Source organism: Phyllostomus hastatus, unplaced genomic scaffold (genome assembly GCF_019186645.2).
Source record: "Phyllostomus hastatus isolate PE091 unplaced genomic scaffold, TTU_PhHast_1.1 phas_scaffold_755, whole genome shotgun sequence".
NCBI lineage: Eukaryota > Metazoa > Chordata > Mammalia > Chiroptera > Phyllostomidae > Phyllostomus > Phyllostomus hastatus.
In genome coordinates this window covers 3167420-3194895 of record NW_025334039.1, presented here as the reverse complement: position 1 = coordinate 3194895, position 27476 = coordinate 3167420, and the positions used below count along the sequence as shown (strand labels likewise).

At 38.7% G+C, this 27476-nt stretch overlaps 1 protein-coding gene across 6 annotated transcripts in view; it reads left to right on the top strand.

Moving 5' to 3' along the window:
* The window catches only part of RIC8B (RIC8 guanine nucleotide exchange factor B), a 99785-nt gene that overhangs the window by 66230 nt on the left and 6079 nt on the right, over positions 1-27476 (top strand). The window contains exons 8-12 of one of the 6 annotated variants that reach the window (XR_006784283.1): positions 8104-8248; positions 17708-17827; positions 20995-21078; positions 25352-25490; positions 26152-26328. Coding sequence is in view for 4 of the 6 variants with exons in the window: in XM_045826509.1 (XP_045682465.1) it covers positions 8104-8248; positions 17708-17827; positions 20995-21034 (305 nt within the window). In the remaining 2 variants the exon portion in view is untranslated. Of the gene's footprint in view, positions 1-8103; positions 8249-17707; positions 17828-20994; positions 21079-25351; positions 25662-26151; positions 26329-27476 lie in introns of those variants that run through there. The other 5 variants (XR_006784284.1, XM_045826509.1, XM_045826510.1 and 2 more) reach the window with 5 other exon arrangements.

Here is a 27476-nt window from a genome sequence, read left to right as displayed (position 1 = left end):
AGTCAAATTACTAATGACTTAGAGAATGTCAGCAGATATAGTAGATGTATTTATGTCTACATATGAGAACCTAATGACTTAGTGAACGTCATAGCAAATACAGTATATGCATTTATGAAGGAGTTTGTTGATCGTTTTTCATTTGAAGTGGTTAGCTTCGTTCCCCTCGTGCCCTGTGTTTGTTTCACAGTCCTAACTTTGAGCCCGAAGGCAACCTATGCTAGCAAAATTGTATCTTTTTCATTTGACTTTTAACAATTCATACGTACAATTGAATATGTATAATTCATCTGCTTTTTCTTCCCATTTAAGTTTAGTAGATTTTTTTCTTCCAGAATAAAAATTTACTAATTTAACAAATACTTCTTGAGCTAGAACCTGGAATACAGAAGTATCTATACAAGATAAAAAAGTTCTCCGCCCTCATATTATTTACTTTCTTATCAAGGGTTATGACTCAAATGTGTACAAGTGCCAGGCTGGTAATAAAAGTAAATCAAATGGACTGGACATAAGATGATAAATGAAAACTGACACTAAGCTCATTGTGGGGGAGATAGTGGGTTGGGACTGGGGAACAGCTGATTATTACCATGAAGGAACATGTAGCCATTGTTACCAAATCTTACATTATTTTCCAAGAGAAGCCAGAACTCTGAATTTTTATATAAAGTCTCTCAGTTTTTAAATGCTGTCAACTAATTTTAATTTTAAAACCTTCTGGCAAAAAAAAAAGTTTGTAGTCCTCATTGAACTTATAAAAGTTATCAAAATTTGGGTTGGGTTTGGAGTCAGGCTGTATCAAAATGAAATAAATTTCTAGTGGCTGAACTCCCCTTTTACGGATATTAAGAGCTGTTTGAAAGTGAAGATACCATTTATTTTGTTGATGGTTTCCTTTACTGTACAAAAACTTTTTAGTTTGATGTAGTCACTTTGATTATTTTTTTCTTTTGTTTCCTTTGCCTGAGGAAATATATCAGATAAAATAGTGCTACAAGCAATGTCCAAAATTTTACTGCCTATGTTTTCTTCTAGGGTTTTTATGGTTTTTGGTCTAACATTTAAGTTTTTAATTCATTTTTAGTTTATTCTTGTGTGTGGTGTAATAAGATGGTCTAGGTTCATTTTCCTGCACATATCCAATTTTTCCAACACCATTTATTGAATAAACTTATTTTTGTCCCATTGTATGTGCTTGCTTCCTCTGTCAAATATTAATATTGACTATAAAGGTGTGGGTTTATTTGGGGGTACTCTCTTCTAGTCCATTAATCTCTGTGTCTCTTTTTATGCTAGTATCATGCTGTTTTGATTAGTACAGCCTTCTAGTGTAGTTTGGTATCAGTAGCATGGATTCCTCCAACTTTGTTCTTCTTTCTCAAGATTGCTATTGCTCTTCAGGGCCTTTTGTGGTTCCATATACATTTTTTAAATGTTTGCTCTAGTTCTGTGAAATACGTTATTGGTAACTTGATAGGAATTATGTTGAATCTATAGATTGCTTTGGGTAATGTGGACAAATGTGAGAAGATATTTGGCATTATTCCTCATAAGGGGTTAATATCCAAAGTTTATAAAGAACTTATAAAACTCAATACCAAATAAAATAAACAATACAATTTAAAAATAGGCAAAGGACCTGAACAGACACTTCTCCAAAGAGGACATATAAATGGCCATTAGACATATGAAATGGTGTTCATTGTCACTAATCATCAGAGAAATGCAAATTAATTTATTTTTATTGTATTTTCCCCATTACCATTTATTCCCTTTATATACCCCATCCGCATCGCAATCACCATACTATTACTATTGTCCATGTCCATGAGTCCTTTTTGCTCAATCCCTCCACCCCCTAACCACCTCGCCCCAAGAACTGTCAGCCTGCTCTCTCTATGAGTCTGTCTCTATTTTGCTTGTTAGTTCAGTTTGTTCATTAGATTCCACATAGAGTGAGATCATATGGTATTGGTCTTTCTCTGACTGGCTTATTCCACTTCCCGTAATGTTCTCCAGGTCCATCCATGCTGTCACAAAGGGTAAAATTTTCTTTTTTACAACCAAGTAGTATTCCTTGTGTAATTGTTCCATAGTTGTTTTATCCATTCACCTACTGATGGACACTTGGGCTGCTTCCAAATCTTGGTGATTGTAAATAATGCTGTAATGAACATAGGGGTGCTTATGTTCTTCTGAATTTGTGTTTCGGGTTTCTTTGGATAAATTCCCAGAAGTGGGGATTTAGAGAGAGAACAGGCTGACAGCTCTGGAGGTTGGGGGTAGGATTAGAGGGTGGAGGGATGGAGAAAAAGGGAAGAAGGACTCATGGACATGGACAGGGACAATAGTGTGGTGATTGTGGGTGGAGGGGGGTAAATAGTAATAGAAAAAATACAATTAATTTTTTTTTAAAGAAAGAAAGAAAGTGAAGATACTGTGATCAAGGCTCAAAAGTCAGAACACTGAGTAGAGACGACAAGCAGCCATCAAACTGGGTTAGGAACACAGAGACTGGATTAAGAAGGAAAATTGAAGTGGGGTGAGGTACAGAGGGCAGAGTTTTATGGAAGACTGGGCACAGAAAGAAGTACGCACATATGCCCCATACCCATCTGTGCCAGGCTAAACCATCTCTAACTGATGGTGGCCCACGAGTTAACTTGTGCTCCTGCTACTAACTTGTTTTGTGGAGCCCTGACAAAATTAAACTTTAATTACCTGCTTTAATTGTGTACTTTCTAAAGTGAGCCTAAAGTTAGACCTTACATGGTTGAATAAAAATAATTTGTAAAGCCCCCTGCCTTTGTGGGGTTCCCCCTCCCCTTTTAACACATTCATTACTTCCCACTCTGGGCATTGTGGTGGGGGCTGAATTGCAGAGATAAATAAGGCTTGACATCCCTCAGCCCACGCTCCCCCCCCCCCCACCTTTATAAACTTACGTTTGTCTCCTTTCTCTCTCACAGGAGTGTGTCTCTTCAGCTCAGGGCTGAACAGTCACCCTGTCCTATTGATCTCTTCCTGTTTTCTCAGAAGGTTTGTTCCATCAGGTGTTACCCTCTATACCTTTATAACTCTCCCCAGTGTTTTTTTTCAACATAGATGCATCTCCATGTCACTGTCCTGTACATTTTAGCATCTTGAAAGATTGACCTGCTTTTCTTTTTGGTTAAGGCCCACTTGGGCTTCAGCTTGCTGTCAGTCAGGCTTCCACTGCCATTCCCTCCTCCCCAGATTCCACTGAAAATGTTCTCAGGTCACAAGGTAACTAACAAATTACACAGTAGGTATTTTTTAGTCTTTCTCTTACTAAATCTCTCCTAGCAGTGGACACTAGGGACCGCTCTGTTTCTGTGCCACCACACACTCCTGTCTTTTCTTTGCCTGCCTCCCCGTCTTTTCTTTGTAGTCTTGTTTGCTAATGCCTAACTCTGCCTACATTTAATTGCCACACTGTTCTATAGAGTTCTTTTCTGGTCCCTGTTCTTACTTCACATTGCTCCCTGGGTGATCTTATTCTCTCCTTTGACTTCTGTTTTAGCCTTTTTTGGGGGATTCCCAAATGTAAATATGACTTAATAAACTAGTAAAGTATCATCTCTCTTTCTGGTGAAGTTTTCTTCAGTTTGTCTTCCACATGACTAACAGAGGGATTGTTCTAAAAATACAAATATAATCTTATCATTCCCCCTGTAAAACTTTTCGTGACTCCTTGTCACCTGCATGGTAAAATCCAAAATTTTCCTCCATGTCTATCTCTGTAGTGTATTCTCAATCATACTAAGTTCTTGATTCTTGCCGGGCTGTACTGCACCATTTCTTGGCACACCCTCATGACTTAGCAGATGCTGTTCTTTTCCCATGGAGTACCTTTCCCCATCTTTGTTAGCATGGAGAGCTTTATCCTTGAAGATCAGGTTCGGCATCATCTCTGTGAAGACATCTCTGATCATCCAACAGAGTTAATTACTCTCTTTATCATTTTTATGTATCTCTGTTTTTAATACTTTCTACATTTGCTATGTTGTAACTTTATCTGTTGAACTTTCGTTCTAGCCATTAGTTTTTTTAGGTTAGAGATCACATCTTCTTCATCTTTGGATCCATAGTATTTAGCAAAGTACCTTACAGATAGTGGGTGCCCCATGAGTGTTAAACAAAAGAGCAAAGATTTGTGCTCTCTATGAATTCACTGTGATGAATACAAACAGGGTGGGCAAAAGTAGGTTTATAACTGTATGTGAAACAGAGTTTATTCTACTTTTATTATTTATTAATTACTATATCTTTCCATGCAAACAAACCTACTTTTGCCCATCCTGTACATTGTCTTGTGGATTTCTCCATATAAAGGAACAATTTCAGTGTACTATGGTAAGCACTCTAAGAGAGGAGTGTGCCAGGTACTGTGGCAGCCTGGAAGAGGGAATGGTTGGGTAGTGGAACAGGTCAAAAAAGTCTTCACAGAAGAAGACAGAGAAATGAGAAACAGCCTTCATATATACTGAAAGAAGCCAGTTCAAGATGTGAGGAATTCACAATGTGTAGGAGCAAGGGGATGAGTTTGGCAAATAAGGTAGAGGTCAGAAAATGAAGAACACTTTAGGCTCTGTTTTAGAACTTGAGCTTCAGCCTTTAAGGGAGAAGTTAAAAGTTTTATCCAGGAAGGTGGTAATGCCACATTTTTGCTTTATAAAGATGTATCAGGCATTTGTGTGGAGGTACGTGACACTGGAAGCAGGAAGAGTAGATAGAGAAGCTGGTATAGGATTTCTGAAAGTTTCAGTATTTGGAAGGAAAGGATTGTAAATCATTTTCTGTGTAGCAGAGAAGGGAGAATGGTCTTTGGTAGAATATGGCTCTGCCATTTTTCCTTGGTTAAAGGGCAAAACCTCTTTTTCGTTGTCATGGTAGAGTGTGATAAAACCTGCATTTGTGTAAGCACCAGGGCCATCACTGCCAGTGCCGTTCTGACTTTGCAGCGTGCTGCCGTTTGCTTTCCTCTGTTGGTGGTGCCCTCCAGCATCTCGATAAAATAATGGTGAAATATTGCTTGCAACTTTCTGACTGAATGCTGTTTGTTTCATTTTTGCAGTAGTTTTCACCTAACCGTATGGGTGGTTAAGTTACTGACAAAGAATACACATATTTGTGTGTCTCTTTTTCTTTTAAGGACCACCAGAATCCCTTTTCTTTGCCTTAGCAGCTCACCTTATCCAAGTTCAGTCCATTTTCTTTTTTACTACTTTCCCCAATATCAAATAGGATGGTATATGGTATATTTGACAATAAACGAAAAAGTAGCTAGAAACACTCCACTGAATACAGTTGACCCTTCCTCGGCATAGGGGTGAGGGGTGCCAACCACTAGGACTTAAGTGCCCTTTGCGTATGCAGACTCCCAACCAAGGACTGAAAATACGCAGTGTCAGTCAGAGCCTCACAAGGAAAATGCTTCCCGCTTTGAGGATTTTGTAGTCCATTTGTCTTCCCACCCCAACCCCCGTTTTAAGGATTTCATGCCATAGCCTCATCTGCTTTGAAGGCAGGGTGTCTTAAATTGTCTTTGTAACTGAAGCTGTCAGGGAGTTGGCACATAATGTTTGTTCTGCTGAATGAGCAGTAAGCAGCATTTTCATAAAAGTGCTGGGGATTTTTTCTGCTAACTAGCTTCCAGGAGGATAGTCTGCATAAGATAGCAGGTTATTCAGTGCTCTGTTTACTTCTTTTTAACCTATTTTGAACTTTGATAAACTCTGAATTCTTAAACTTTTCATCTTTAGCCATTGCAGGTGGTTATTTACATTTTGAGTCTTTTTTATTGTTATTTTGTTTTTAGGTACATTCAATTGAACCATTTATTTGTATCATGTCAATTTAGACTTTCACAATTTCAGTTAGTACTTCTTTTCTGGACTACTAAACACCATTATTTGTTAAAAATAAGCCCTATCAAAAATGCTTAACAGTGAGATGGGGGTTCAGATCTAATGAGCCTCTGTCCTCAGTGACTCTGTGCCATTAAGGTCATGTCTGACTCCATGAATATTAAGAATACCTGTATACATTAGATATTCACTTTCCCTAATAACCCATTACGAACTCATTAATTTAACTAAACCTCATTTTGCAAAGGTGTTACCGGAAAGAAGACTGGGCCTGGAGCGGGTTGGCCTAGGGCCAGCTGGCAGTGTGGGTTCTTGACTTCATGCAGGAAAGATGTCACAGTGCGAGTCCAGGTGATTCTGAGAGTACATTAATTAAAGCTGGGGACAGTGAAACAAGAAAGGGCCTGTGATAGAAGAAGCAACAGGCAAGAGACTAGGTGGGGCCGCTCTGACTCTCCAAAAACATCATAGGAAGGAAATTGCCCAAGGAATTTTCCTAGCTTCTTACTGTCCTGCCTCGGAGATACCAAATGCAAGAAAGCATCTCAGATTTAGCCAGAGGGCTTTCAAATTACACCACTGTGATCTCTCTTTAAATTCTAGTATGATTTTATTGAGTACCTACTGAGAATTATCACCAAAGGAACTACAATTACCAATAGGTTTTAAGGTAGCAAATGGTGGAAACTTACAGTGTAAACTTCATCTAATTATTTATATTGTTAATCCATGTTTCCTTTTGCACTAGCTTGCTATATTCTTTGAAAGCAGGATTTCCTTTTCCATTTCCTTATCAAGGGAGGTACCCTGTAGCTCATGCATTTGAAAATTTAATGAATGACTAGCCATCCTCTCCACACCCTTCATGATTTCATATTCTTACCACATGTATCCCTTTCTTGACCCACCTATTGCCCTATCCTCTGCCCTTTCTAGTTCCCGAGTCATTTCACTTGCCCTCCTCAGAATCTTCTCCAGCTTTATTTTGTCTGTTTTTAGGTAAGTGATTTGAATTGCAATAGTATTTCCGATGTAGATTTTACCGAGGCTTTATACATGGATACATAGTGCTGTGTTCTGTTTCCTACTGTTGTCTCTAGGTTGCCATTTTATTGAAAGCCTTAAGTAAACTTTGCCCATTTTTATCTTTTGATTATTTTAATGTGAACTTTCAAATTGTACCAAAAAAAGAAAGTGCTCCTAAATAAAACTGCTAGTGATTGCTCAGTATCTTCCTTAAAGGTACTTAGAAATCATACATACAAAGAAAAATGCCTGCAGTTCAAGGTTTCCTTGCAAAAGTTTTGTGTGTTTCCCTCCCTTAGAGATAGTCACTTTACACTGATGACAAACCAAGGTCATACGTACAGAGGACCTGCACCAAGTACTCAGTGGGGCATGTTTGTTTGTTTTTGTTTGCTTGTGTCGACTAAGATAAGTCAAGAATGATCAAAGATCATTTTACCTAATATTACCAGGGAAAAACTTTGTGCCAGATACTTTTTTAAGCAATTTGCATGTATTGACCTATGAGGTAGATATTATTCCCATTCTCCAGATTAGAAAATTGAAGTATAGAGCTGCAAAATAATGTACCCAAGGTCAAGCAGCTAGTTTAAGGTTTATTACTGAAAATCAGCCAGTCTACCTCCTGGGCCTGTGTTCTCAGTGGATTCCATGTGCTTTCATATATATTGTTGCTGACTTTTTTTTAGAAAGCAGTAACTTGGCCTATCCTATTTGCTAATATCCTTAAATTTGCTTATTTGCTTTCCCTCCAGTTCCTATAAAGGGTGTAAGAAAAATTTTATATGATAGGCGATATTGGTAAAATCACAATCTGACCCTCATTAACTCCAGTTTCTAATCAATCTCTAAAACTGGGTCAAGAAATAAGATTTGTGAACAAAAACTTAAAACACCATCCTTACCAATGTCCTGGTGGTCACAGAGGCCCCACTCCTGCCACAAACTATATTCAAATCAACTCCATTTTAATTTCAGAAACCTGAAAAAAGACCTTTGGTCCTCACAGCACGCAGGAGAATTTGTAGGTAGTTCAGTATAACCACTACTACACTTCAAAAATTTTTCACTTTTAAGATTTACTGTCTTGGCTTGCATCTCCAGCTCCCTGTGTTGGTGCGTGGTCAGTGATGGTAGTGCACCCCCAAGGATTCCTGTCTAAAAACCTATTCTGTTTTTGCAGTGGATAGCCTGCTGAAATACACTGGCTATGGGAATGCTGCAGGACTGTTGGCGGCCAGGGGCCTCTTGGCTGGAGGAAGAGGAGATAATTGGTACTCAGAGGACGAGGACACAGACACTGAAGAATACAAAAATGCAAAACCAAAGTATAGTATCAAGTTTCTTTTCACCTAACTCTGTCTGTGCCTTTGAGTTGGTTATTTGCCTTTCACTTCCTTTGTCTGTCATTTTCCAAGTGTTTCTTTTCTTTTGTGGATTTGGAAGCTTTCTGTTTAATAGTGTTTTTACAGGCAGTTTCATAGTTCATGCCTTAGATAGTGACTTCAAGTGACTGAGGAAGGTTAATAATTGCAAGAAATGTTCTGCTGCATGACAAATTTCAACATGCTCATTATCCTGCCCCAAGTGTTCAGAGAGAGGGTGCTTCTATATACTGTATCAACATCATGTACTTAAAGTGTCGTTGCTTCCATTTTGCTTTCATTTCCACAAGCTGAGATTTTAGAAGGTATAACCAAGACCAAGTATTTAAGTTGGTTATTTAATACTTCAGTCTTTCTCAGAAAGCTAAATGTAGGTTCCATACATTTTGATCTTCCCTTTTGCATAAAAGCCTTTATGAGGCAATAAAGCAACAAAGCACATTACTAGCAAAAGGAAAGAGCTTTGGCTTCACAGTAAATTTTACTCAAACACTGAGGAAATCCCCTTGAACAGATGCTGCAGTGCACATAACAGGCATACCAGAGACTCTGTCGAGTCTTCCCTGCGTCAGGGCTGGCAAATCAGACACTAATTCTTCCCTGTCACAAAATAAACCACCTCTGCTTTCTTCTGTTCCTTCCCCATCATTTCCATCTCCCTCTCAATGCCCATCCCAGGTAAATTTCTTAGTTTCGACTTAGAAGTAGTTTGAGCTCAGTTTTCTGGTTTCCATTACTGAAGGTTAAAAGGGCACCTGCCTTTTGGCATCAGTGATGTTGACATGCTATGTTTTCTACTAACAGTCTTCTAGAGTGTGGTGTGGGTCATGTAGTAGTTGGTCAAGGATAGAAAATTATTATCTGAAAAATTAGCCCCCCATCTTTCCTTTAGTGTAGATTGTGCCCTGTTGACATGAAACTAATGGGTGGTCAGAAGGTGAAAGATCATTCCCTAACTAGACAGGAATTATTTTGCCTGTATTCTTGGTAAATCAGGTCTGAGTAGGTACTGTTACTTTTAGCATCCTCAGTGCTATCAGCCTTAGTGGGATCTTCTAGAGTATATCATAGCGGGGAAAAGGTTTTGGGGTGAGGAGAAATGCTAGCAGTGACTCAAAGTAGTAAGTTCTTAAAATGCCACCATTTAGATGTTATAAAGTGGGCATCTCTATCAAGTATTTGAAGCCAATATAGAGGAATTATACTTTAATCTTTCCCCAAATATATATAATTTAATTATAAATAGCCTTGCTTGCTCTCATTTTTTCCATTCCATAAACTGTATTTCCATATCAGTTTAATATTTTATGCCTCTTCATTTGAAACATTAAAATATACCACTTGAGAAATCTCATATTAAATGAAGATAGAAAGTATATTAGACATTCTTTGTGCCCTAGGGATGTGGACAGTTACATTAGACAACTCTTTTAAGTGCTTGTGGATGGTCGATATTGTTGCAACTTTATGTGTGCTATTGCTTTTGTTCAGTAGATGGCTTCTGTGATGATACCTAGCAAGTACCAGAATGCTACTATAACAAGAGCGAGCAGGGAAAATACAAGAACCTGTGTTCTTGTATTTGGGAACAATGGCATGGGAAATAGAAATGCTAGATTTCAGGAAAGCACCATTTGTTTAAAAAAATCAAGGACCATGATGTTTGGTATTGTTATTATCTGGGAAGATTCTGTACTTGGGCCTTACATCCCTAATCTTCATTAGCCTTTGGACCTGGTCTGCACTGTTCATAGGAAGGGTGTGTTAGTATGGTCAGAATAGTCACCATTGTGAAATCCTGTGTTTCTTACACATTGCTTATTACAGGTATACAGATGTGCTTCCCAGCTGCCTTTTTCCCCTTACATTTTCCCTACTTTCAGGTGAAACAGGATAGTGGGATGTTTGATTTGTTAATTTAAAATACTTATTTAGATGGTCCTCGTAGGGGTAGTGGTGAATAAAGCACTCTGCAAACAAGAGCTCAAAGAACTTTCCCCCTAAAAATTGTTGCAAAAAACGTTTTACCAATCTAGTGAAGTTTATAAAATCAGTATCTGAAAGGATCACTTACTCCCCTCCCTATCCTTCACCAGTCAGTGTTCCTAGGATCAGGGTCTGCATTTCTTATGATGCATTTAGTCACAAGAGTTGTTAGTATTGGCAGAAGCAGAGAAGTTACTCTTCATCCATTTGGCCCTAGTCCCATTGTAGAAAATGTAAGTGGATTCTGATTAATGCACCAAGGTAACCTATAATCCTTTAGTGGAATCTGAAACCAAGAATTGTATGGAGCTTACATTCAGGCTATGGGAGACAGTTAATATCACAACAGTCCTTTTTGTGTCAAAATAAATGTATTTAATGGACTGGAAATGGCTTTCTATAATTAGTATACCTAGACAGAATATACTCATAGAATCAAGTTACATGCCACACAGTTTTTTGCTGTTTGTCTAGCCATGTTTGTTATAAGTTTTCAGATAAACTTTGTTATTGTATCAAAGAGAAACCGAATTTTTAAATTCTAATTTTTATACCTGCTTCTTTTATGCCTCTGAGCATGGGGACCCCTGAACTGTTTATGTGGTATAACAGGCTGATACGGTTTTTACATCGTTCCAACTGTCAATTGAAAGATGTATATTTAAGGACATTTGGCTCATTTTAGACTAGGGGCTTTCAGGCTAGATACCTAGGAGCCTAGGGGTCCAAAGAGGTGTCTTTAAATAACTGCTACCCAGAGGGGCAGAAGAAGAGGACAGCCAGAGTGGGCCGAACTTGAAGATACCTCCTTTTACCCTTAATACCACACAGTAGTTCATAATGATACTCAGAAGCTTAAAACCACTATGCTAAGCAACTTGGGATAGCTGTATTGATAGTTGTTTTGGGGTTTTGTTTTGTTTTGTTTTATTTTTATTACTGGTTAGAGAGAAACATCAATTTGTTGTTCAACTTATTTATGCATTCATTGGTTGCTTCTTGTATGTGCCCTGGCTGGGGATCAAACCCACAGCCTTGGCGTTTCTTTAGCACATGACAGAAGACTTTTTTCTTTTATTTGTTAAGGTTGGTTGTGCTGCTCTAAGTCAGGTCCCATTATAATTCTCTTCATGTATCAGGGCTATACAAATGAAAGATCTTTGTTTTTAATATTTCTTGAAGTAAATGAGCCAGAACTAGGACTTGAAGAGTTTTCCTTTGCCTAGTTTGGGCCGTGCTGGTATATTTATATATGATAGGACTTAACTAGCATTTTTAGGAACTGGAATTTATGTACTATAAGCTGTCATGAAACAATCTAAATTCAGATCTCTAAAAGACCGAATTGAAAATAAAGTCATTGCCACTTTTGCCATGTATGCAGGTTCCATAAGTTTACTAGCCTTTGTGATATTTGCAACCACACCAGTTTTGCACTTTCAAAATTGAGTTTTCTGTTTTTTCTTTTGTATTATAGTTTTTAGGTGAATGGCCAGAAAGAAGCCAGGTGTGTCAGATAAGCTACAGTGTTGTTCCAGGTTCCGTTTGCTATATGTTTATAACCCTATTTTCTATATCCTTTATAACCAAGGATATCCGTCTGACTCCAAAAGCCCAGCATAGGAAACACTCAAAAAGTACTATAATTTAAATGTAAAAAGACGTGTTGGAGTTTTTTAATTGCCTAGATGCAATATGGTATTTATCTATGTGTATGTAGTCAGTGTATGTATTTGTGTGGTTGGTACCTGACAGACACTCAACAAATGTTTGATAAACAAATGAAAGGGCGACCTCACACACCCTAGTCCTTGCACCACTGATAGAATGCAAAAACTCGGGTTAAGATGTCTTATAATTTACCATCTTGTTCTCCGACATCCCTTCAAAATATCTTATATTGAATTTATCTACAGGAAACTGCACAAAAGACTCACTGTTGCATGGCTCCTTTAGTTCACGAAGAGTGCACATGCAGCTCCGTGGTGACGATGTAACTGAATAAACACTGCTCATCCTGAGCCTCTGGGTTCATAGCAACCCTTTGGGGTTGGGTTATCCCCATTTTACAGAAGAATCTGTGATGTCAGGGACTTGTGTAGGGCACATTAGTTCATGAATGGTCAGGTGCCTGACTCCAGAACAGTTTTTTGTTGTTTTTTGAAGTGGACGAAGCAAGTTTTATTGTGCTGTTCACTTTGCCTTCTTATTTTGGTGGGGGGTGGGGGGTGTTGGGGAGGTAAAATATAAAATTTACCATTTTAAGAGCCACATATAGGTGAAATCACATACAACATTTGTCCTTTTGTGACTGATGTCACTTGGTCTCTTTAAGATTCATACATATTGTAGCATGTGTCAAAATTTCCATCCTTCTTAAGGCTGAATGGCATTCTGTTGTATCTACCACGTTTTGTTTATCCACTTTTCTGTCAGTAGACACTGGGGTTGTTGCCACCTTTTGGCTGTTGTGAATGCTGCTGCTGTGATCTCGGGTGGACAAATCTCTGTATGAGTCCCTGCTTTCACTTCTTTTGGATGTGTACCCAGAAGCAGAATTGCTGGATCATACGGTACTTCTGTGGTATTTTTTGAGGAACCACTATACCATTGACATATCTTACTCTCTCACCTCCTTCAAGTCTACTTAGATATCATCATCTTAATGAAGGCTGTTCTGTACCCTCATTAAAAATTGCAACACTCCTACTGTGACCCCTCCGCCTCACACTTCCTAACGTTGCTCTTTTTTCCCCATAGCACTTTTAACATACCATGTAACTTATTTATTAAGTCTGTTTTCTCCACTGGAAGATAAGCTCCAGGAGAGAAGAGATTTTTTATTTGTCTGTTTTGTTCATTGAGATGTCCCAGAATAGTGCCTGACACACAGTAGGCACTCAGTAAATTTTGTTGAATAAATAAATCGTTTGAGTTGTTGAATAAATTGTTTAAGTCAGCCTCTCTCAGCACTGGGACACAAAATGACGTACCCCACCCTCATCAAGCTCCACTTGTAGTTGGGGAGTAGGAGCCAGGGAATAGAATTCAAGAAAATCAGGATATGGTAAAGTTCCACTCTTGTTCTTTTGTTGTTTTGTGGGGGACAAATATTGTGGAGTTTTTCCTGGAAAGACATTTCTAGCTTCATTTGCAGATAATGTCTCCTTTCCTACCCCACCTGTCTCCTTTGCTAATCTGGGTTCACAAACGCATTTTTCTAAAATCCCTGATTCCTTTCCTATAGGTTACAAATTGTCAACCCATAGGTTAGATTAAGCCCACAAGTAGGTTCTGCTTGACTTCACCCCTATTGCATTGGTTATCTGGGTTTTATTTTTTTATTTTACATAGTACTGCTTAAAATAATCACTTGCCAGCATTTGGAATTCAGATACTTCATATGAAAATTCAGATTTTCAGCTCCCTTTGAAACATTCTCACGTGGCAACCGACTGATGGAGTTGAGTGGGTGTGGTCCACTTCACACCAGGCATAAAGCTCCCTTTTTGTTCATCTTGCCTGCCTAGCACTGTAGGGCTTGGACTTTATAGCCCTTTCCTCAGCCAGATGCTTTGAGTGAAATTTAGTCCACACTCTGTAGAGATTAAAGTTACCTTTTATATAGCTCAGGGAACTTCTGATGGCTTTTTTGTTAAGTGTTCTAGTGCTGTTGATGGCCAAATGTAACAATTTAAAGAAAGAGCAAAAGTCTTGACATATATTTCAGCTTTTACACATATACCCCTTTGCTCATACCTTTTTGGTGTGTCTTAATCCTTTTGTCTCCAGGCCCATAGCTGCTGTCAGTTGATATAATGGCTTTATGTAATACAAAATTCTCAGTGAAATACTATGCATAGGAGTTGAGATACTTCTTGTCACCTAACTGGAAGACAAACACAATTGTGGATTAGAGTGCTGGGAAGAGGAGGAAAGCGAGCAGAAACAAGACGTGAAAAATCACGATAAATGTAAAATTACTCAATAAAATATCCATCGCAATTAATGTACTTAAAGCATCTTAAGAGTCAATGTCTTAGAACAAAATAAAACTAACCCCAGAATTTCGTAGGGTTGTTAAATCTCATCTATACTGTTTGAGGTTATGAAGGTGGCAAGTGTTTGTTCAACAGAAACTAACCTGTTTTTGTGGAAACTCATGTATTGTTGTGACTGTGATTTTTCTTCTCTGGGTAAGGAGACTGCATGTGCTGGTTTGAAGTCAGGGTCGAGAGAGGAGACAGTGTCCCAGTCTGCCTCCTGTCCCCCCACATTCAAATTTTTCCCTTAGGAGAGTGGCATAGCTCACTGCCCCAACTCGTGCTTTCTGTGGTATTGTGTACGTTGTTCTGAGTACAGGCGTGGGGGTGATGTTTATTTCTGTTTATTGATTTTAGAAAGAGAGAAACATCAATTGGTTGTTCCACTTATGCATTCATTGGTTGCTTCTTGTATGTGCCCTGACCAGGGATCAAACCTTAGCTCTAACTAACTGAGCTACCCAGGGCCAGGGGCGGGGCTGCAGGCGGTGGTGGGGCTGTTAAATGAAAAGATGAGACCTGAACCCCTGGGGTAACTTTGGAAGACTGGAATGTTTTATTCCATGGGTAAAGGATAGTAAGTTCTTATTCCACAAGAATGGATTTCTGGCTACTGCTTTTATGTGCAATGAGGAAAGGATTTTGTGACTTTAGTACCTAATTTCAGAGTAAGCTGTTAAATTATTGTAGCAGCAGAGAACTTGAGGTCAGCTTATGAAAAACAGACATCAGTTCCATTAAACCCATAAAAGAACCAAGAAAAGAATCAAATGTGCCCTGATCCAGGAGTACTTGTCCTGACCTTTGTGTGCTGTGGCATTCACAATACCAGAGTTTACTAGTGTGTTCTCTGGACACATTTCCACCCCAAGGCACGTGATGGCTTGTGCTCATGCCATCATCTTCTGAAGCAGTCTGGGGGTCTGGTTTTTTAACTCACCCCTCCATAGACCTTTAGGGGGGGAGCCTTCATGCAGAGACAAACGAGTAGTTACTACATCCACTACCTCCCCTTATCTTCTAAGGCCTGATTTCCTTTGTCTGCTTAGGAAGTGGTTGTGTGCTTATAGTTACTTTTACTTATAAGACTAGTTGTTTTTCTAATTTAGCAGGTGGCAGTAGAGAAGACAGTGAAAACATGTGTTGTTGTTACATGCCTCAGTAAATCATAGATGGCTGGTGGAGTGACATTTTTAGTGTGGCATCTGGATACATCTGAAAAACTCTGTAGGTCTCAGAAGCCTTGTCTGGGTCCTCTTTGTTCTTGACTTTTGGGAAATAAGATGACCCCAATCAATGTTTTTGTTAATGGCCACTAGCTAGAGGCCTTTTTCCATTCTTTTATGAGCACCTGAAAAAAAGGAAAGGAAATAGGAGAACACAATGAGTGCCTACCTCAGGCCCACTGGTTCTTAACTTGTGTATCTGAATTACCTGAAGAACTTAAAAAAACAAACAGATTTAGTTGGTCTCAGGTAAGATGCCTTTTTGTTCAAGTTTCCCACATGATTCTAATGAACAGCCAAGGCTAAGAATCGCTGACGAGCCTGTGGTTTTCAGGTTGTTTCCCCTGAGTTCCAGAGTTACCCGAAGTGTCTTAGGGGCTGCCATAAGAGTGCAGATAAGCCCTGACCTGCTCAGTTGGTTGGGCTCTGTCCCCAGAGCAAGGGGTCACAGGTAAGATTCCTGGTTGGGGCCCCTGACTGGGTTGCAGGTTTCGTTCTGGGCTGGGGTGTGTACAAAAGGCAACTGATAGATGTTTCTCCCATCGATGTTTTTTTCCCTTTCTTTCTCTCTCCCTTTCCCTCTATCTAAAAAGAAATCTTTTTTTTTTTTTAAAGGAGCTCAGATAAATAAAGTGGGCTCTTGGCCATTTCTGTCTCTCCTGCCTACACCGTTCCAACTGTTGTCGTCTATTTTATATATCAGGCCTGTACACAGGATTTCATTTGTTAAATAAGAAAGGAGGATGGGTTCCACAGCTTTGAAGAAAGCAAGCTTTTTAACCATGGCTCTAGACATAGGTCTTACGCAAGAATGGCAGAACAGATATTTTAGATCTGGTTTTTGAGGATGGTGAGCACTGAGTCCTTTCACAAGAATTTGTATGTAATATAGCCTCTGAAGAATGCAGCAAAAGAAAAGGAAATCTTTTAATAACGGATACTAGCACCTAGTGACCTAGCCCTTACTCCAAATGAGAAAAGCCCTGGTCAGTGAAGAAAGTTAACTTGCCCAAGTAAAAGTCTAAAGCTCACCACCAAAGGCCTAATTATCACAATGTCTTTGTACTGGCCCACATGATCTTTTCCATTTAGACTAGCATTCTAGTCTCTAGTTTACTCCAGTCCCAACACTCCACATTGGTTTTACTCGACCAGTCCCAGTCGCTCATTTGTTTATTTATCCTGAAGTCCTGTCCCCTGAAAGCATTTGTTTTTGTAGACCCTACAAAGCAATTTGTTAGCAATTTGCTGTTTGAAGGAATATTTTATTTGATCATTAAAAACAACCTATCTGTCCTTGTCGGGTACAAAATGCTATAATTGCATATCCATTTCTCCAGAAACATTCTTAATGTCTAGACATTTAGCAGTCATTGGAAGAACTATCTTTTACTTTACTTTCTAAAAGAAAAATAATGTGACTTTTATATAAGAGGGTAGCTTGTTTGGTGTTAGAGCTTTGTACAAAGTTTATGGAACATATTCATTTTAAGTACTTTATTAAATCTATTTCCAGAAAGCCGTGTGTATATACCTACCTGTCTCTTGGTAGGTAAAAAAAGGATTACATTCCTTTTTTATGTAGGTCAGATCAAATCTAATTAAAATTGTTCTTCTGCTTTATCTTTTATTATTTAAACACTCATTGCCTTCTGTGGTCTCACTAATGGACTAATTTCCTGAGATTATAAATTGGCATGCTTTCATTTTCAGATTCCAACCTCTCTGTCATCATTTTTCCAATTTTTTTGATATATTTGTTTTATGCTGTATTACAAAACAAATTTCTCCTTCTGAAATCATTTGTCCCCTTTTAATTAATGAATAAATTGTGCATCCAAGGATATTTACCCTATGGCACCAAAGTTCATATTTTTAAGAAGCAGGTCTGCCTATTTTTTTAAAGTTGGCAAGTTGCTTTTACTTTTTCAAAAACAGTAGTTAATGCCCATTTCCCAAAGCAAATTACTAGGAAAGTAAATTTTTTTAAAAAAATTCCTATAGCAGTTCTATACCATAAAATTGCTATTAGTGCCAATTTTTTGGCAATTATACTCTTTCTTATTGTAACTTACAACTTGGACCAGAAAAGTATAGAAAGAGCATAATTTTAAAACATACAGCATAACTTTTTTTTCTTTTTGTAGCATTAATCTTATCACTGGTCATTTAGAGGAACCAATGCCAAACCTTATAGATGAAATGACAGAAGAACAAAAAGAATATGAAGCCATGAAACTTGTCAACATGCTTGATAAACTTTCCAGGTATTGTATTCCCATCCATTTTTTGCTTGGTTTCTAAAAATGTTCTATTTCTTTGTCTCTCTCACTGAGAGTTACCCTAGAACAGCACCTCTGGAAATCCATGCTGATTGGAACAGGGTGGCCCAGGCAGCAGCAGTTAGGTCTTTTGGCTACTGTGGTTTCCTACATGTGCCGCTTCTGGATGTGCATTCCTAAACACCCCACCTCTCGACGCTGGGACCGCAGCTACTACATCACTATGACATTTAACCAACTAACCTCCCTGCCTTCAAAAAGATGCTATGAGTTAGGTTCAGTGATTTCGCTGCTTCTTGTATTTTTTGTTTTAGTCTGTTTTGTTTTTTGTTTCAAATCATGATGCTGTTTTTCTTTTTTCGATGTGCACGTTTGCAATTCTGTCTTTTTGGGTTGCTGCTAAAACCAAGAATTCTAAATTGTCATGCACCCACCAGGAAAAGTGAAACGTCATAGCTCAAATGAAAGCTTTTCTGAAAGCATGTGCTTGTATTAATTAGGGGTTCTAAAAACAATCTCCCCTTCTTGCTTCACATCTCCTTCCCCTCCAAAAATAATTCTAAAAATAATTAAATACATACTAATCAGTAACTAGTCATCTTGGAGGAGTTATTAGAAAATATTAATCCCTTTCACACTTGTCTGAATCGCTCTATTTTCCAGTCTTACATTGAGTCACTGTCTCTAAGCTATCTTGAGTGAGTGCTTCTGTGTGTTGGTGGCAGCTGTCACTTAAAGGTGGATTTCTTCTGTTCATCTCCTTTTTCACAACTGTGTAAAGGCTAGTGCCCCCTCAGTCAAGAGAAGTAGCAGCTGGAATAGGAAAGCCAACAGTTAAAGGGAAAGGTGTAATAAAGAATCAAGCAGAGGCTAAGAGCACAGCAGGAGGCTTGGAGCAGAAGTGTTTGAAAATGTGGGGAGTGTGACAAGTATGGATGGGTATCCAGACCTATGCAGAGTCTGAGCTTCTTTCAGATGGTGCTGGTAATGTGGTGGGAGTTACTTAGAAGTAAGTAGTTTCATCATCTACAAAGCTGGTAAGACTAGAACCTGATGACTTCCAGTTAGTCTCTTTAAACTTTCATCCTTTCCCAAGGTTAGAATTTATAGCCAACCTACAATGCTCACAGTCTTCAAAAGACATTGTCGTCTGTTTGTAGATGACATTCTTCATACTTTTGATAAAACAGACATTTTCCTGCCTTGAATGGATTCATGAAGATAAGATACCGATATGGCAGACCTATGGGAGGCAGAATAACAAGTTTGGAATGAATATATGTAAAAGTGGGACTTGGGTTGGCTGTTTCCAGAAGGACCTGATGAAACACAGTGGAGAACCAACAGAGTCCCTCTGGTAGGAGAAAGAAATGTTAGCGGGACCTGAGTGGAACGTATTAGTGTATTAGGACAGTAAACCAATTAATTACATAAACATCATTTTCATAAATTATTTCAATAATACAAGTTCTTAAAAGATAACACAAATGCTAGTCAGCTGGCCCATATAGCTGTGACTAAACCCCAGGCTAGGAAGGCAGGAGGTGGGGGATAGAACTGCCTAAGGTGATGCAGTGTAATTTAGAGACTGGACTTACTGGAAGAGACCAGACCATGTCCTAAGGCATGCCTGTAACTGAAACAGAAAACAGTGCCAGGTCCTTCTCCTTGTAATCCCAGGGAAGTCCACACATTCTAGAAGCTGTCAACAAAAGGACACAAATGTCAAGTCTGAAATATCAAGCTTCTAAGCTTCCACTTTTAATGTAAACTATGCCTCAAAGAAAATACATACTCATCCAGAAACACCCAGCAGAGAGATGCCCGACTCGATGTGAAGGTGACACTGATTTTTACACTTATAAAACAGAGCAGGTATGTCTTGTGCTGGCTTTGATAGTACCTATTTCACTATTAAAGTTGAAGCTAAAGGCAACTTTAGGAATAGTCCTAAGTCACAGACTTTTTGCATGTGGTGGGTTTTTTACATTGTTTGCCTTTATGTTCTTTCTAACATTTGCTCTCACTAATAACAGTCAATGACAGAACTGTGTGGAGATCAGCAGTGGGCATTCCAACGCAGGAATGCAAAGAATGAAGCCATTCTTTGTGCATCTTAAATGTTTGTCTTAAGTTTCTCCTCTCTTTTCACTGTTGTTGGTTGTTTTGTTTTTGTTTTTGTTTTTTGAGGTAAACAAGAAGCCATAAAGCCAAAGCAAACTGCATGCAGTACAATTCAGGGAACATTTATTAAGCAGCTATTCTGTGCAAGCTACTGCGCTAGGAGGATAAGAGAGACTGGTGAACCTGACAGTCTCTGCCTTTGGAAACCTCACAGTCTTGTGAAGGAAATGACTGTAATCTAGTCTAGTATACAAAGTAGAAGAAAATAACGATACAGTAAGAACTGTGTTGAACTGTAAGCACCCAGGAAAAGGAGCAGTTCATTCTGTCTGGATGAATCAGGGACTTTTTCATGGGGACGGTAGCACTTGTGCTGATCCATGAAATGTAAGAGGTGTTGAATAGACAAATACAGAAATGACCATTCATTGCAGGTGGAGGGAAACTTACTCTTGTTATAAGATAAATCCTTGGTATTCACATACTACATCTTTCTTCCAAAGAGCTCAAGTTATTTGATCATTATTTGATTGATATATTATCAGATTTATCATTGGGGGAAGCCAGGCCCAAAGAATTACCCCAAACATTTCCAAACTAATGTCTGGTGGTAGTCCATTTCCTTTAACAGTTTACAGAACATTCCACATACATTCTTTTTTCTAAGCCTCATAATGAATTGAGACTAGGAACTTCATTTTCCAGAACTCAAGACTTTTTGCTCTGTCCACTGTGCTATACTGTGTGTGTCTGTTAGAGTCAATGTTTGCCAGAACACTTCCTAATCATCCTCTTCAGCATTGTGCTGCTGGTTAGTTCCCTCGACTATCATTCTAAGGATGTTCTGCATCCTCCCAAGTCTTTATTGCGCTAAAAGTGTACTGTAGCTTTGTGTGATTAACTTTCTTTCTAAAAAATGAAGTCATTTTCTCCTGGGCCTGAACTGAAAGGCATGTGAGTAAAGGATAGGGTTGGAGGTGACGTGGCCAATGAATGGACACTAGACACTTCCTTTTTTCCATCCATAGGAGAGCAGATGGGAAGGACCTGCACCAGGATGGTGGTTAGCAACAGTGGCCCGTGCCAAAGCTCTTACCAAAGTGATGACTAAGGTTGGTCATGCCAAATGCTGTTACTGAGCCTGGTGTAGGGGATAGGTGATACTCACTACCCAAACCTTAAAACCACCAATGCAAAAATTAAAATTACATTTCCATTTTGCCTCTGTGGTGGACATAGCCCCTGCCTCAAGGAGCTCACCATCTTAGCAGCTTTAGCTCACCTAGATTCCCAAGGACATGGAGAGATTAGTGCTCAGACATTTTCTTCCCATCGAATACCAACTGACTTAGTAGTATCCCAGGTGGTGTGTTTGTTGGCTTGTTTATTTGTTTATTTGTAAGTATAAGGGTTGTATTTGTGACAGATGTAGGTGAGAGGATTGGCAGTGGACCTGGAGGTCTTAAGACTTTGAGAATAATCTGAGCCCTGTTAATCCCATCCTGTCTAGCTAGTACAGTGCCTTGTATCCCGTGGTTTCCCCAGTGTGGGAGGAAGTAACACAGCTGCTCCCCCAATCTGTAGGCAGGTTTCCTGCTCTGTGAAATAGCCTGAGTGGTTTAAGACTTTAAAGTAGACTTGTGGCGGTTCCATTTTTGGGCAAATGTCATGAAATGCAGGGCTAGAAAAGGATTCCATAAAGGTTCTTTGGCCCATGACTGGCTAATTTAAATATCAGGGAACATAATTCCTTTAATATAGAAAGATAATTATAATATTTATCAAACATAAGCATTAAGGCCTGAGCCGTGAGATTATAGAAAGCTTCATTTAACATTTTTAATGTGAGAGCAGAGGGTGGAGAAGGGGGTGAAATCTGCCTTCCTCTCCACCTCCTCTTTCTTTCTCTGAATTGAAAAAAAAAACCATATAAGCCCCTACAATTTAAGCGGGAGACTAGAATGGGGACTGTGTGTGGTTAAGCAAGTCCAGTGTGGCTAATACAATTGCATTCACCTTAGCTACAGCACACAACTCATATATAATAATGCAGCCTCCTCCAGAAAAGAGGAGAGAGAACTCATTGGCTTAAGTTTAAACTAACCAAGGGAAATAATATTTCAAGTTTGTTCTGACTTTTCTAAACCCATTTAGTTCCTTAGTTGGAGCCAGGACTGATTAATCTTATACCTTACTCTTTCCCCATCACTGTTTAATAAGGTACATTGCCTTTTTGCTTATATATTCTATGAAAATACTTTAAAATTTACATTTATATAAATAATAATTTTCCCATTTCTCTTATCTACTCCTTATCCAATTAATTAATTAAATTGTCATTGTGTGGTATTGGGGACATGGCTTTCTTAATTAATGCAGGTACCAAATATGGAATAGGTCTTTTTAATCCAAAGATTATTTTTAAACTTACTAAAGCTGGGACAGTTGATTTATGACAAAAAACTAATAAATATGTCATTTTTTTCCTTAAAATAAGTTACTTTACTTTGTTGACAGAAATAACAACTGTGATTACACCCATCTTTTTGCTGTTAGTCAAAAAAAATGCTTTTCAGGTACATTTCAGATGTGTGGTCCCATTTTTAAAGCATTGTGCTGTCTGTTGTAGGAACAAAAGTGTAAAGATCTCACTTCACTTACTTATATCAGAAAATCCTCTAGATCTCCTCTGTCCAATAATGCGACCACCAGCCACATACAACCGTTGAGCACTTGAAATGTGGTCAGTCTGCACTGGGATGTCCTATAAGTGTTAAATGCTCAGACTTCCAAAGACTCAGTATAAAAAGAGAATGTAAAATATCTCAGTTGTTTAATATAGATTTTACATTGAAATAATATTTTTGATATACTGAGTCAAACCCAATAATTAAACGCATATCTTTTCTTACTTTTCCAGTGTGGCTACTAGAACATTTAAGATTACATATCTGGCTTATATTTTGTAGCTTCCTCTGTATTTCCATTAGACAGCACTGTTCCACATCACTAACATACACTGTAAGGTTGCTTGGAAGTTCAGTTAAAGGAACTTGGATCCAGGTAAATTAATATATCTTCACAGGGGCAGGGGAGAATTAATTTGAAAAACTTGATATTATTGTATGTTGTTGGATATTGAGGGCCCTTCCTTTGGCTAGACAACCCTTAAGGAGAGTGTCGTGCTACCTTTGTTTTGCCTGTTGGTAGTCATTGCTCTTTAACTCTGTAGTAGGAATGACTGCTTTGAGCTCTTAGTTTAAGCACTAGCTGAAATGGCTTTTGTTAGAGAACTACCAAATAAGAATAACCCACTGGCTATTTGCTCTATTAGTTACCCTCCTCATTTAACTTTTAAGGTTTTCTACTTGGGGAGAGCATATAAGAATTTCTGTTTCTACTGCTTCATTTAGCAGTATCGGTTGGCATGCTACCTCTTATTAATATTTATTTTGCTAATTTGGACAATAAAAAATTCTATGAAAAAAATTACCAAGAAATAATAAAGAACCACTTCTACTTAAGGAAAAAACTGAAATGTATTTTTCTAGCACTATCCTTAACCTCTTTCTCTGCATTTTAACTATGCTGTTTATTCTAAGGCAGGTAGCAAATTTTTAGAAGCTTTGCATGTGTTGTTCTAACAGAATTGAGAACAATAATACAAGACTAATGTTTATATAGTGCTTTCATTTTTTTTTAAAAGCGCTTCCATATATGTCATCTCTATTGATAACTAAAACCGCCCTGTGGATTAGACAGGGAAAGCGGTTTTGTACTGAAGAGGAAGCGGGACCAGTGATCTCAGGGCTGACCCAGACCAGGCGTCTGGTTAACGACACAGCCAGGTCTCAGCTCTCAGTCTTCAGACTCCAGATCATGTGTTATTTTGAAAATTACCAACACCGCCCCAACATTTTTCAGTCTGATTATTTTAAATAAGAAATTCTAAATGTTAAACAAGTGCAAAGCATAAAGACAGACAGTAACCGTATTTACCTGAGAAGAGAATTACGGTTTGGAGGACATTTTTTCTGCTCATCATTTCCATAGTTGACTTGAGCTCTTTTCAAATATCAGGTCAGGAGCTAAATAAATAGCCTATATTTTTAACAACAACAAAAAACAGCTTTATATAGAGGAAACCAGTAAAATTGCTATTGTTCTATGTTAATATAAGGTCTGTTTTTTTTTAATATAAGGTCTCAATTTTGAAAAGAGAATGATTATAGGTATTCTGACAAATTCTTATTATTTGGTGTGATCACATTAGGAAAACTTAACTTTAAAAAGGCTTCCTTCCCTTTGGCACTGTTTAGGAAACCCCCCCATTGCCTTCACAAGGTGGAAGGACATGGTGTGGACAATATGCCATGTCCGTTTGTCTTGGGGGTGATATTTGTATGCTACATGTTTAATCTTCCCAATTGTGCCCAATCCCAAAGCATGATGGCGAGGGCTAAGGCCACGTCCTCAGAATCGTTTTTGAAAGATGCAGCCTGAATACCTAGAATTTGCTGTGGAACAGCCACCATATACCTCCTACCTATTGGGTTAGTGACTTAGAGGAAAATCAGCATAACCAGTCAGCACTAGGGAGCCATTAGACGAAAGATACAGCGAAAGATGAAAGATCAGGGTCCAAAAGACACTTTCACAGTATATAACTGAACATGTTAACCAGGGTCAAAGGTTATAATATTATTTCTGTGGGGGAAAAGAGTTAAAAACACTTAGAAGAATATCACAGTTAGTAGGAAAGCCATTGTACTTCAGTGAATTATGGACTGACTGTTCCAGTGATCCAGAAACCTTGAAATAACATGCACTCTCAGACTTGGAATTGTAGCAAAGATTACAGAGCTTTCTCCAGGCTTTCTCCCAGGCTCCATTCTTGCAGGCATTTTGGAGAAAGCTCTGTGTTAATTAAAAGGCTTTATTTATATACCAGTTTCTCATCCTATCTTTCAGATGTTTAAAGGAATTAAATATGAAATGGCTAATTTGAAATGTCAGGCTTCTTTTTTCCAAGCCAACCTTGCATTAAGAGCAGGAATCCCTGTGCCAAAGAAATGGTTCCCAATTATCCTATCCTGGGTTTTGTTATACATTGTACAGAAGTCAACAAAACAAGTATGTAACAGAACCTGCCTAAATAACAGCCACCCTCATTAAAATGGAGAATTAACCAGGGGGTGATTGAAGGAAGCAGTGCCTTATAGGTTCCCCCTTTCTTCCTTTCTAATCATAGAACAAAATATGTTACATAAAAGGATCAGAACTATTATGCAGTAGTACTCAATTAGAGGGAGGTGAATAGGTCTCTAACATACTGTTTTATCAAAAGAGCAGACCGGTGTTTGCATGACTGTTGTTTCATTACAGACCCTGTCATTAATTCCATGTGTCAATACTGCCCTGTAGTACACAGAGCAGACAAGAAAGAAGAGCCCTTGAAAACAAGGGAATGATTTTTGAGTCGTTATCAAGCTAAGTGGCAAGCGGGAAGCTGAAACTCGTATAGGTAAATTCGAAGGGACTCTTGGGAGATCTGCAAGTGGGAAACAAGAATGCATTTTACCAACTGCTTAATTATGTCCTGTTTTTCAACAAGTACACTTGAATTGAATGCTTTGTTTGTACTGCACAAAAATATGTGCTGTGGGCAAGAGTATTCTCTTGCTTCCAGGTCAAGTAAGGTGTTTTATACACATACACATCTGACCTACTCTGTAGTGTGCAATTGGGTACGTTAGTATCTGAGCCCCAATACTGCACTGTCATTTCTGGGGGAAAGAGTTACATAGGAACCAGAAGCCCTAACAAGTGGAACCTTCTCTAAGGTTCTGAGAAGTTATATAAGCCCAGGCATCCCAGAGGGCCATACCTACAGAGAAATGGTGGCTCAGGAAAGTTTTCACATATATCTGGAAAAAATATATATATACCAGGAATTTTAAATATGGTATAAATCCCATAATCTCCCACCCCTAAAACTTTAAGAAAGTTTTGTTTTGGTTTTTTGTTTCCATTAGCAGTCCCATGGGTTAGACTGGGGCAAAATAGGGTTTCCTTTCCTGGACGTGCTTTATCTGTGTCCTCGTGCCTGGCCAAAACAAACCCTTGTAGATTATGGTTCCTTACCGTTTAGTAAGATCAAATTTCTAAATGATGTTTCGTTCCAGTTGAACATTCTTGGAGGCTTATCTCTTCCCTGGCCAGATGCCTGATCAGATGAGAAGCCCGCCATGATACTGTCACAGTGCCTAGAATGGGCTCTTTGTCCAGTAGACATCACTGTACTTTTTGATGATAACGAGGGCAGTCTTAACTTGTGTTAAGGCCTGTGTGTAGCATTGAAGGTAAGTATGAAGGAGTTGTTGCTGTATAAATATCTTAATCCTGATGCACATTTCAGTATACAGTATTTCTGTTTAATCGTGATGTACATGTATCTGACATCAAAGCCATCCTTTTTAGATGGGACCTTCAGAATTTAGGACCAGTAACTCCTCATGGAACGGCCTGTTTATTGAGGGCCATGATTGAATTTAGATCCTTCCTTGTAACCCTTGCCATTGCTTTGATTTACCTTTGTAATCATTCTAAACATCTGCGATAGTTTTGCAGAAAGGATTTCTGGTCTTGGTGTATGTCAGTGACAGGTAGGTAGGATGTTGTGTTTGACTTGTAGGCTTAGGATATATTGATTAAAAACAAAGGTTTGGCAATATTGAGTTTTAGTGTCTTAAAAACTTAGCAGCTTTGTATAGAGATCAAAATTATTTAGTAGCCTAATATTCAGACTCTGAGAATAGAATCTTGGGGATCATTTGTCCAACCCCTTCATTTTATAGATGGGGAGACTCGAGCCCAGAGAAGGGAATGACTTGCCCAAGGACACCCAGCAAGTTAGTGGAAGATCTGAGACTAGACATCCTGATGCCCCACATAGAAGAAGCTGAATCTGCACCAGTTAGTAGTAGCTGGGACTTGCAGGCTGTGTGGTACAGAGGAGGCCTGACTTCTGCTGAACGTCACAGTGTCTGATGATACGGACTCATTGGGGAAATAATTACAGTTAAAATAATAGAATGTTTCCTGACAAATGATTCTCTACCATTCTCCTTTCATGCTATGACCCATGTATTACATTCTTTCACTGAGTACCTACTGTGTGCTCCATGCTATACTAGATTCCCAAATCACAGCCAGATAAGACACGGACTCTGCCCTCAAATTGCTCACAGTCTAGCAGAGAACGGGAAATCTCTGGAAAGCATTATGCAGAATTTCATGCAAGATGCTAATACTGTCTCTCCTAACTCTGAGGATCCTGATGATGAAAGTGAATCTTCACCACAAAAATCTGGCTTTCTCTTGGTCGTGGTTTATTTACTAGGAGGCCCATAAGACACCGTACCTTTCCTTTCTTTGAGTGCTCAATAATACCCACTGCAACTAAGTGTAGTTCATAAGCATTTACTGAGGAGCCGCTACCTGCAAGGCA